Source organism: Panthera pardus, unplaced genomic scaffold (genome assembly GCF_024362965.1).
Source record: "Panthera pardus isolate Hobbes unplaced genomic scaffold, ASM2436296v1 HiC_scaffold_25, whole genome shotgun sequence".
Taxonomy (NCBI): domain Eukaryota; kingdom Metazoa; phylum Chordata; class Mammalia; order Carnivora; family Felidae; genus Panthera; species Panthera pardus.
The window spans coordinates 88,365,444-88,377,465 of NW_026526821.1; the positions used below are offsets into that span (position 1 = coordinate 88,365,444).

General features: G+C 35.7%; 1 protein-coding gene across 6 annotated transcripts in view; it reads right to left on the minus strand.

Annotated features, from left to right (window-relative positions):
* Positions 1-12,022, minus strand: part of EXOC6B (exocyst complex component 6B) — a 613,936-nt gene that overhangs the window by 294,956 nt on the left and 306,958 nt on the right. For all 6 annotated transcript variants that reach the window (XM_053890818.1, XM_053890816.1, XM_019441650.2 and 3 more), the window contains exons 9-11: positions 6,356-6,439; positions 5,918-5,964; positions 4,528-4,648 (exon numbers count right to left, since the gene is read on the minus strand). In XM_053890818.1, coding sequence (XP_053746793.1) covers positions 4,528-4,648; positions 5,918-5,964; positions 6,356-6,439 — 252 coding nt within the window. The remainder of the gene's footprint in view (positions 1-4,527; positions 4,649-5,917; positions 5,965-6,355; positions 6,440-12,022) is intronic.

The following is a 12,022-nucleotide window of genomic DNA, read 5'->3' on the forward strand; positions in this document are numbered from 1 at the left end:
GGAAAGGCCATGTGAGGACGTGATGAGAACACAGCCATCTGCAAATCAGCAAGAGTTCTCACCAGAACCCAACCAGAAGCATGCTGGCATCCTGATCTCAGACTTCCAGCCTCCAGAACTGTGAAAAAATACATGTCTGTTGTGTAAGGTACCAGCCTATGGCATTTGATTATGGCAATCTGTGCTGAATAACGTAAAAGATTAACATGATAATGTTATTGTAATGTTACTGGAAGTGATGTGTAGTTTTAAAAAATAATTAAAGATAAAATCCAACTTCACACTCTATATTAAAATAAACTTTTATTTGTTTGTGATACGTATATTTAAAATAACCACAGAAATACCAAGATCAAATGTAAACAAATAATTAAATATTCTTTCGAATAAGGAAGACAAATTATAAAGTTAAAAATCAATATATTGACATAAAAATTTAAATTTCTATAATGCCTTGGAAAAGAAAAGCAAAGTTAGAGACACATAAAACTAAAAAAAAAAAAAAAAAATTTGCGACTATATATCAGACTAGAGATTAACATTCAGATTAAAGGTTAGCATCCATATTTTAAAGAAATAATACATAATAAAATATTATAAAGCTATTAAAATATAAATGCAATGCATATGAACAGGAAATTTTTAAGAAGATATATAAATAACTAAAAACATCTGAAGAGAGTTTTAAAATTTTTTTTTAATGTTTATTATTTTTGACAGAGAGACAGAGAGCAAGCAGGGGAGGGTCAGAGTGAGAGGGAGACACAGAATCCAAAGCAGGCTTCAGGCTCAGAGTTGCCAGCACAGAGCCTAATGCAAGGCTCAAACCCAAGAGCTATGAGATCATGACCTGAGCCGAAGTTGGACACTCAACTGATTCAACCTAGTGAGCCACCCAGGCGCCCCCCGCTTTTTTTTTTAATGTTTATTATTTTTGAGAGAGAAAATCTCTGAAAAAATTTTCAATACCGGTATTAATCAAAGAAAAACATGTTAAATTAAGATATAATTTCTGACAGATTAGGAATGATTTTTTGTTTTTAAATATAACTTTCTGTGAAGTAAACAGAATAGGAAAGTTGGCATTCTAAAAGATGATACTCAGAGTGGTGCTAAATGGTAAAATATTTTAGCAAAGCAAATTAGCAATATGTATCCAGAGGCTAAGAAATGTACAGATCCTTTAACTCACTAATTTCACATCTAAGAATTTATTAAAATATAAATATAAGAAAATATATTCTATATTTTATAATATATTTTTAATATATTATAATATATTTTATATATTATATAATATAAGAAATATAAAAATATAAGAAATATAAAAAATTTTTATAGAAGTTGGTTAAGTGTCCAACTCAGTTTCAGCTCAGGTCATGATCTCATGGTTTGTGGGTCTCAGCCCCGCATCAGGCTTTGCACTGACAGTGCAGAGCCTGCTTGGGATTCTGTGTCTCCCTCTCTCTCTGCCCCTCCCCTGCTTGCTCTCTATCTCTCTGTCTCTCAAAACACATACATAAACATAAAAAAAATCAATATTTTTATAAAAATATTCACTGTAATGTTTATAAGAGCTAAAAAAGATACATACCTACAATGGAATATTATGCAAGTATATGTTAAAATTAATATAGATTGATGAGACATTAAGTGAAAAACACAGCTTGTTTTTGTTTAAAATATATATTGTATATTATATTTTCATACACAAGAATATTTTTTAAGATATTCATTTTTTAATGTTTATTTATTTACTTATTTATTTATTTTTTAGAGAGAGAGAGAGAGAGAGAGGGAGAGAGAGGAGAGGGCAGAGAGAGGGAGACAGAGAATCCCAAGCAGGCTCCACATTATCAGTGCAGAGTCCAATGTAGGGCTCAAATCCACAAACCGTGAGATCATGACCTGAGCAGATGCTTAACTGACTAAGCCACTCAAGCACCCAGAAAAAGAATCTTTAAATTTACATATTAGAAAGCTAATAATAATCATGCCAAGGATCATGACCAAAATTTGTTACTATCGATAATCATATATTCATATTTTCTTAGAATAAACATTACTTTGTAAGTTAACATTTACATATAACAACACACCATGCTAAGGGAGAAGATAAGACATTAAAAAAATGATCTTAGGACAACAGATGCACTGTTGCAAAACAATAAAATGAAATCCATAACCATTATTTAAATAAAAATAAATAACAAGTGGTAGTATATACAAAAATGTGTAAAACTCAAGCCATAACATAGTTATGAGACTTTTTTTTAGTCTCAGAAAAGGCAGAAACTTTTAAAAAGTATTTTTAAATTTGCCAAACTTTATAATGACAAAAAGATAAAATGGTAAAAATGTCAGATGAAGTCCTATGCCACTTATGAACGATGAGGGAAATTTTAAAATAAAATAGATATATAAACAGGCAAACATTTAACATTTCTAAATACCAAAAAAGAAACCGTAAATAAAAGGAGAAAATCTTTACAATGCATTCAATGACATAACCTTCTTTGATTTCAAATTCATATTTATTTATTTATTTTGAGAGAGAGAGAGAGAGAGAGCAAGCAGGGGGGTGTCAGAGACAGAGTGACAGAGAGAATCCCAAGGAGGCTCCAGGCTGCCAGCACAGAGCCTAACGCGGGGCTCAGGCTCACAAACCATGAGATGATGACCTGAGCTGAAATCAAAGAGTGGGGCGCTTAACCAACTGAGCCACCCAGATGCCCCTCAAATTCTAAACTCCTATACTAAACATATACTAAACAAACCCCTATACCTTATTACTTGGATGCCACAAAGGCAAAGTAATCATATCCAAATGTTCAAACCATCATAGGGAAAGAAACCATAAACCTAAGCATTACCTTGATATGCTTTTAACTTACCTTTTATATCTAATCCACCAAAAAATACAGTTAATCTTACCTCCTAAAAATCTCTCCAACTAATTCACATCTCTCCATATATACTCTTACCCCTTGTTCCAGCTATCATCACCTCTTGCCTGAATACTAGACTAGCCTACTAATTGTTCTCCCACGTTATTCTCATCCTTCGTCCATAATTTAGCCAAACTGACCTTCTCATTCCAATTTATCCTACCCCCACAATGAACACACACACTCCATTCAACCCAGTGCTTTAAGCATCAGATAGGTCTTAGATAATATGACACCTATCTACTTCTTTCTTTATACTTCATACCACACTTGCCTAACTTTCTACATTCTATGTTCTACCCACTCTGAACATTTTTCAGTTCCCAAAAACAGCTACAGTCCCTTCGATGACAGATTTTACACATGGTATTTACTCTGGAACACTTGCTGATGAAGAGATAAGAAAGCTGGCGGGTCGCGGATATCTTGTTTCTAGCTGGCACTACATGGATATCAAAGCCACTTACTGAAATATTCTACATGCTAAATTATCTTCTATTATTAAGTCCTCACTATCATTCCTCGAACAGTTCAGATAGAAAAGTACACCCAAAGCCCTTGTACTACTATTCCTTATACCTAGAATTCTCTTTAATTGATCTTTGCATAAATAGTGACTCCTTTGCATAAAGAATGCCACTTCTGATCAACTAACCAAAAGCAGGCACCGTGTTGTCCTAATCTATCACTGTTTCAATTGTACTCAATTGTATTTAACTGTAATTTAACTGTATTATGACGATCTGATATTCTTATTTATTTACTGGGACCCCCCCCCCCCAATTAAAATATAACTTTCTGAGGGGCACCTGGGTGGCTCTGTTGGTTAAGCATCTGACTTCAGCTCAGGTTATGATCTCACAGTTCGTGGGTTTGAGCCCTGCATCAGGCTCTCTGCTGTCAGTACAAAGCCCACTTCAGATCCTCTGTCTCCCTCTCTCTCTGCTCTTCCCCTGCTCATGTTCTCTCTTTCTCAAAATAAATAAATAAACTTAAAAAAAATAGTTAAAAATTCATGCTTTGATAAAATATATCAAAATCGTGGGAACTCATACTTACTAACATTGATATGTTGTAAACATTTTTTTCAAAAAATAAGAATAAAACTGTGAACGCCACATCAATATTAATGGCCTTATAGCAGGCAACACTGAGTAGTGGCTGAGAATATAGTCACTTGTCTGGATTTGAATCGAAGCTCTACCACTTACTACATAACACTAGACTGGTTACTTAACCTCTCTGAGGGTCAGTTCCCAGACTATAAGGTAAACATAATAATGATAACTACCTTATGAACTACATATAAAGTACACATAACAATGCCTGACACAGAGAGAGGATTCCAATACATGTCAGCTGTTTTTTGTTTTTTCTTCCTGCATAGAGCATCCACAAAAGTGGGCTCCGTGTTAGAGAATGTGGCAATTTGAAGTGGCTACTTCCACATGTCTTTGAAAGAGATAGCTCCGGGTAAGTGATTCCACGCAATACGTAAATGATTTTAAAGCAGTACAACATTGACTAGTATACAGATAATCAGCAATAAGTGAGAACTTCTCACGGGCTTCTTACATACCGAGTGGGTGCGGAGTGCCGCGATGGTTTTTGAAAGTGCCATTTCCCAGAGTTCATCAATGTAGGCTCGGTTTACTAAGCCCTGGGTTGTATGTAAAATGTGATCTTCAACCACAAAAAAGCTAAGATCGAGGAAAAAAGAAAGTACAACTGTCAGAAATTACAGTTTGACTATCTCCAGGGTCTGGCAAACAAGAGCTGCCATCAAATCTGAAGTTAATAGTCATTTTTTTCTTAAAGAAAGCTACCTGGTGTCATGAACAAAATCATATTTCTTGGACATGGAATTTTGTCCAGCCACTTTATAGAAATCGGAGGTACATTTCTATTAAATGTTAACCATATTAGTCAGCCATGTAAAAGGGAAGAAAATGTTTACAGGTAAGGGAAGCTAATTTCACTATATTAAAAATACCAGGCCATTAAGACATTTTTAAAAAGCTAACCAATTTGAAACAGACAGTGAAAGCTGCAATACACATTTTTTAAGAGCTCAACATACAAAATACCAAAATAATTCCCTTTATGTGGACTTCCTCCTTAAGGTAAAAAAAAAAAAAAAAATGCAAACTTATTTTTTAACACTCTGCTGTAGCTTTATAGTTATACATTTAAAATGTATGTTCAGTTACCTTGGCTAAATGTTCCTACTAAATAAAATAATTCTTTAAATAAGGAATTTTTATGATATATTTTAATCAAAACTATCAATTACATTTAAAGAAATCTCAATTTGAAATAAAAAGAAATTTCATAGAACAATTCAAGTCATTTCCCTTTCTTTTAACTGCAAAGTCATTCTTTCATAATTAGAATAAGCTGTCTATATGGTGTTTATTTGGGAAACGCAATTCCATCCTAGTATGTATACTCTAGATGATGGTGGCAAACTATATAGCCCGTGGGACGAATCTGGCCCACTGCCTATTTTTATAAATATTGTTTTATTGGAACACAGCCACGCTCACTCATTTATATACTGTCTATAGCTGCTTTCCCACTGCAACAACAGAGCTGAATAGTTGTGACGGAAACCGTATGGCCTGCGAAGCCTAGAATACTTTACTCTCTGGCCCTTTTAGAAAAAGTCTGCCAACTTTTGCTGATTATTTGGTTCCCTCGTACGGAGAATGGAGAAACAAAACATCAAATATAATAAAATTACAATTCAAAAGTTTTCTTCCTTCATCCTTAAAAACTACTCTTCAACAATATAATGCTGAAACCAATTAGACATTCCTTTGAAATTATCAGAAAGTCAAAAATAAATCTCAAAAATTTAAAAGAAAAAAAGAAAAATAATTTCCCAAGGAAAAATTATCTTTCCAAGTCTCACGAGTCTAGGTATTGAAAGTGTATACATTTAAATACACACACATACATATACCTACCCTACAATTTGATTAAAATACTTCCTGTAGCCATCTAAAGTTTCATGCTGCAACAAAGCAAAGAAGAAAAAAGTTATTGTTTCTGTTTTGATACCTTACGACAAAGTTAAAATCAGTTACTTCTTTTCTTAGGGCTCAGTTCCCAAGACTCTAAGGTAAATATAACAATAGTACCCTCCCTACATTATAGAGTTATAAGGAGGATGAAATTAGATAATTGATATCCAGTACTTAAAATGATGCCTGACACATAGCAATCAATAGATGTTAGTTGCTATTTTCTCACTGTAAGTCACATCCACCAAAAATGATCTCAGAGTGACAGTTTAAAAAAAAACAAAAACAAAAAACAAAAAAACCCAGCATATATGCAAAATAATGACAAGATGCCAGAGAAGAAAAGTGAAAAAGAGAGAAAAGTTAAGTTGGAGATCCTACCATGTTAGATGGAGGCTGGAGCACCAAACGGGCCTGTTTTCGCCTCTGTTTTCGGTAGTAGTTCTCAAATGTTTCACGGGCACCCTGTAAAATAAACAAAAGGAAATGGGTTGACATGATTTGACCAATTATTCTAGTATTTCGTGGGAAAAGAGAAACTCTCAGGTTTGGAACTGAGGCAACCCCACATTTCTCAAAATCTGCTATTTTAACAGTGATAATAATCATAGAAAAAATAAAAAGAACGATTACCATTTATTGAACCTTACTTACAAATCCCATAAGAATGGATACAAAAGATTCTTAAGAGGACACTACCAGAACTCAACCACCAACACACCAAAGCTGGTTGCTGAATCAACTACCATAAATTCACAAGCATGAAGACAAACCAACATTCTCCTAAAAGCAGTTGAGAAAATGGGCCTTAAAAACCTCACAGAACATTCCAGAAGAAAAATGTTCAGAATGAAAACCAGTCTCAAATGAATCATGAGCAAAGGGCCAGAGCAAGGCAGGAAAAAGGCAGGAGCAAAGAATAGTAAATCAGTCTTCCCAGCTAGAATAGAATCAAGTACAGGATTAACAGCAAAAAAGAAGAAACAAACCCCTAGAAATTCTTGATACACAGTTTCTTAAAATGAAAGGTGCTCTAGAGAGCAAGAGCTGGTTCATGAGCTCCATAACTGGGTTGAACAGCATCCTTTCAACATTCATGTCCTTCCTGGGATGTCACAATAGGACTTTATTTAGAAATAGGGTCACTGCAGATGTATTTAAATTAAGATGCATTTAGGGAAGCCTGGGTGGCTCAGTCGGTTGAGTCGGTGAGTGTCCGACTTCGGCTCAGTTCATGATCTCACAGCTTATGGGTTCAATCCCCACGTCAGGCTCTGTGCTGACAGCTCAGAGCCTGGATCCTGCTTCAGATTCTGTGTCTCCCTCTCTCTCTGCCCCTCCTCCACTCACATTCAGTCTCTCTCTCTCTCTCTCTCTCTCTCTTTCTCAAAAATGAATAAACATCAAAAAAACTTTTTTTAATTGAGATGCAGTTGTACTAGGGTAGGGTGACCCTTAATCTAATATAACTGGTGTCCTTAAAAGAAAAGGGCTCCTGCGTAGCTCAAAGGGTTAAGCATCCAACTGTTAGTTTTGGCTCAGGTCATGGTATCACAGTAGATCAAACCCCATGTCACAGTGTTTACAGCACAGAACCTGCTTGGGATTGTCTCTCTCTCTCTCTCTCTGCCCCTCCCTGGTTCATGTGTGCTCTCTCTCTCTCAAAATAAATAAACGAAAAAAAAGGGGGGGTGGGCAGAAAAGACACAGACACACAGGGAGAACATCATGTGGTGACACAGGTAGAGATTGGAGCAATGCAGCTGCAAGCCAAGGATGGATGGATGGATGGATGGATGGCCACCAGCAGAAGCTAGAGAGAGACAAGTCTCCCACTCACTGTCTCAGAGGGAGGACGGCCTTCTGACACTTGATTTTGGACTTCTAGTCTCCAAAACTGGGTCGGAATAAATTTCTATTGTGTAGGCTACCCAATGTGTGGTACTTTGTTACAGCAGCCTAGGAAACCAATATAACTCAAAGCTTTTAAAGCATCATGCCCCACCCCCCCATTACTAAATTCTACTCTTAATCCAAGACTTTTCTAAATAAGAGTAGAAATGGAGAGACGGCACGCACAGTGGTTAAGAGCACTGATCTGAGAACCAGATGACTTCTTTCAAATCATGAGTCTGCCCCTTTCTAGCTGTACAACCAGCTGCAGAACTTTCACTAATTTAACTTCCACCATTTAGCTATTTAACTTTCACTCATAGATGTGCTATGGTGTTCTCACTTGTAGAGAGGTCACCCTCATCATAGTCATGAGGATCCAGATGAATCAGAAAGCTTTTAGAACAGCATCTGATAAATAATCACCACTATGCTAGTGCTTATGTTTTGAAAAAGAACAATGAAATCAATGATGAAGACGAAAGCCTTGCCCATGGGAGAAAGTATAAACTCTATGCAATCCCTAAGTTCAGTTTCCTTTACCTTCCCAAAAGTCTGAAGAATTTGATTGGACATGACTTCTTTGCTAGGTCCCTAAATAGGAGAAGTTGATTTAAGGTGTTAAATCATACTAATTCAATAGTGTAAGCTCAGGGGTTGGCAAACATGTCCTCTAAAGGGCAGGATAGTAAACATTTTAGGCTTGATGAGACATACAGTCTCTCTTGCGACTAGTCAAGAGACTAGTTGAAATGCTGTTTGAAATGCAAAAGCAGCCATAGACGGTACATAAATGCGTGTGGCCAAATTCCAATAAAACGTTATTTGTGGAAACAGAAATAAGAATTTCATAAAATTTTCATCTGCCATGAAATATTCTTTTTACTTTTTACCAACCATCTAAAAGTGTAAAAGCTGTTTTTCGGTCACAGGTCACACAGAAACAAGCAGCAGGGTGGATCTGGCCCACAGTTTGTTGACCCCTGGTGTAGCTTAAAAACAAAAGTTTTTAAATGCTAAAGTGATTATAACCATACACACCTGCGTTTTTCCTGCCATAAAATGAAATCAAACACTAAGGCAGCTATTTCAAGGCTTTCTTATTTCTAAATCCATAAGTTAATGAGGTAGCAAATGATTCTATTTAAGAAGTAAGAAGTGGAAACTGCGCATTGGTTTGTTAAAGTTATTCCCCACTTGCCACCATTTCACAGCATAGTGGTATTATTAAATGTCAATTACATTCTGTACACACTGAAGGGCTTTTCATTTTAAAGTTAACAGCCCTAAAGGCCCTTTATTATTCTTGCGTGACGTTACACATTCAACATGCTTTGGAGCCAAGGTACACTTAGCTGAGAATTTAGGGAAAGTCTTCTCTCAAATTAGACCATTGTATAATAATTTAATTATTTGTTGTAAATGATAGAAAATAAGCAAGATGAAAACCTATCGTAGACCTATACTTAATGCTTAACTAGATACAGTTTTGCCTTTCAAATATTCACTCAATAAAATAAAAACATAAGGAAAGACCAATTTATCTAATAATTCTGGCTTCTCCCTTTACAAAAATTAGATTTTCCCTGGTGGCAGCTAAATAAATTCACCTCTGATTATTCTATTTCCTCTGCCAATTTTGTCAACTCAATGCTTACAGGTGGAATTTCAGAAGTAGATATCTGACCAGTCCAGCTGACTGCCTGTCTTTCCACAAATAGATCAAGTTAGCCACTTCAGCTTCAAACTCATCTAATCATTAATATTTATTAAAAAAAAAAACTCAAAAGCTAGTGAAGGTATAGAGCAAATAGATATAAAATAGTACCCAAGTAAAAAGTTGCTTTAGTTTGTTTTCATTTTATGTCATTAGTATTACAGTGGCCCAAAGGCTTTGTAATAATTAATTAATTAATACATATAACATCACAGAAAATCAAGTCACTTAATGTATATAAAGTCCTTGACATGCAATAAAGAATGGTCCCCATCATCACTGAATTTATAGTCTATGGTGGAAAACTAGCAATTAAAAAAACAAAAAAACACCATAGAATCCTCTGGGTTAGATTGATGTGTGTGTGTGTGTGTGTGTGTGTGTGTGTGTGTGTGTGTGTGGTGTGGATGGGAGGAATGTCAGAGAAAGCTTCCCAGAAAAAAAAAATGCCATTTATATTCATAATTGACAAATGAGTGAGAATAAGACAGGTAAATATAAAGGAAAAAATATTCCTCATAGAGACACAGAGGTTCAAGGGAAAAAAATGGCATTACACATCCCATGAAATGAAAAAAGTTCTTCATGGCAGTACCCTCACAGTGTAAGAGAGAGGGATGACAAGAAATAAGGTTAGAGGGCTTTGTAAATTATGTTAAGATATTTGCACTTCAACTCTAGAGACAGTAAGAACTTCAGATATTTGTACGTTGTCATGTACTAAGTAGAATGAAAACAGAGAAAGTCAGATACAAAAAGATCAGTCTGAACCTGACTTATATTTAGGAGGTACAAGCCGATGGTTGATTGGTTGTTGGTGGTAAAGGATAGAAAAGAAAGAAAGCTAACATGAGGTTTCTAACCTGGGTAACTGGTCTGATGGTGGTGTCATTTAATGAGAGAGGAAACATAAGAGCAGGGATATATAGTCGATTCTTATTCATGAATTCCATATTTGCAAATGTGCCTACTTGCCAAAATTTACTTGTAGCCTCAAAATCAATACTCATGCTGCTTTCATAGTCATTCACAGATGAGCACAGAGTGTTGAAAAATTTGAGCTGCACCCAACGCACATGTTCCCGGCTGAGGTCAAACAAGGCAAAACTCTACTTCCTTATTTCAGTTCTCATACTACAAACAATTATGCTCTTCACAGTCAACCAGTGCCCCATTTTTTGCATTTTTGCGATTTTTTTAAATTGAGATATAATTGACATAAAACATATTTATGTTCAGGTGTACAACATAATGGCTCAATATTGATATATATTGCAAAATGACCACCACCACAAGTCCAGTTAAGACCTATCACCACATGCATTGTTTTTTCTTTGTGAGGAGAACTTTTAAGCTCTACTCTCTCAGAAAATGTCAATTATCCAATAAAGTATTATTTGCTACAGTCACCACGCTGTATATTACATCCCCAGGAATTACTTATTTTAAATTCTTTTTCATCTTTATTTATCTTTGAGAGAGAGACAGACAGTCCGAGCGAGGGAGGAAGACAGAGAAAGGGAGACACAGAATCTGAAAGAGGCTCCATGCTCTGATCTGTCAGCACAGAGCCCAATATGGGACTCAAACTCACAAACCATAAGTTCACTGAGCCGAAGTCAAATGCTTAACCGACTGAGCCACCCAAGCGCCCCAGGACTTACTTACTTTATAACTGAAAGTTTATTCCTTTTCACCACCTTCACCCAATTTCCCCATCCCCCACTTTTGGCAACCACAAATCAATGCATTCAGTTGGGTTTTTTGTCTGTTTAAATGCCACATATAAGTGAGATCATACATTATTTGTCTTTCTGTATCTATTTCACTTAGCAGTTCCCTCAAGGTCCAACAATGTTGTCGCAAATGGCAAGATTTCATTCTTTTTTATAGCTGAATAATACTCTTTTGTATATATAGATTCTACATCTTCTTTATTCTTCATCCACCAATGAACACTTAGGTTGTTTCCATGTCTTGGCTATTGTAAATTATGCTGCAATGAACATAGGGGTGCACATATCTTTTTCAGCTAGTGTTTTCATTTCCTTCAGATAAAAACCCAGAAATGAAATTGCTGGAACATACAGTAGTTCTTTTTTTAATTTTTTGAGAAACCTCCACACTGTTTTCCATAGTGGCTACATCAATTTACATTCCCACCAACAAGTAACAAGGGTTCTACTTTCTCAACATCCTCACCAACCCTTGTTATTTCTTGTCTTTTTGATAATAGTCATTCTGACAGATGTAGGTGATACCTCATTGTGGTTTTGATTTGCAGTTCCTTGATGATCATTGATGTTGAGCACCTTTTCACGTATCTGTTGGCCATCTGTATGTCTTGCATTTTTGTGCTTCGTGTTGGTGATTTTTGGCATTTAAAGCTTATTATTTATTTATTTTGAGAGAGAGAGAGAGAGAGAGAGCGCACACAA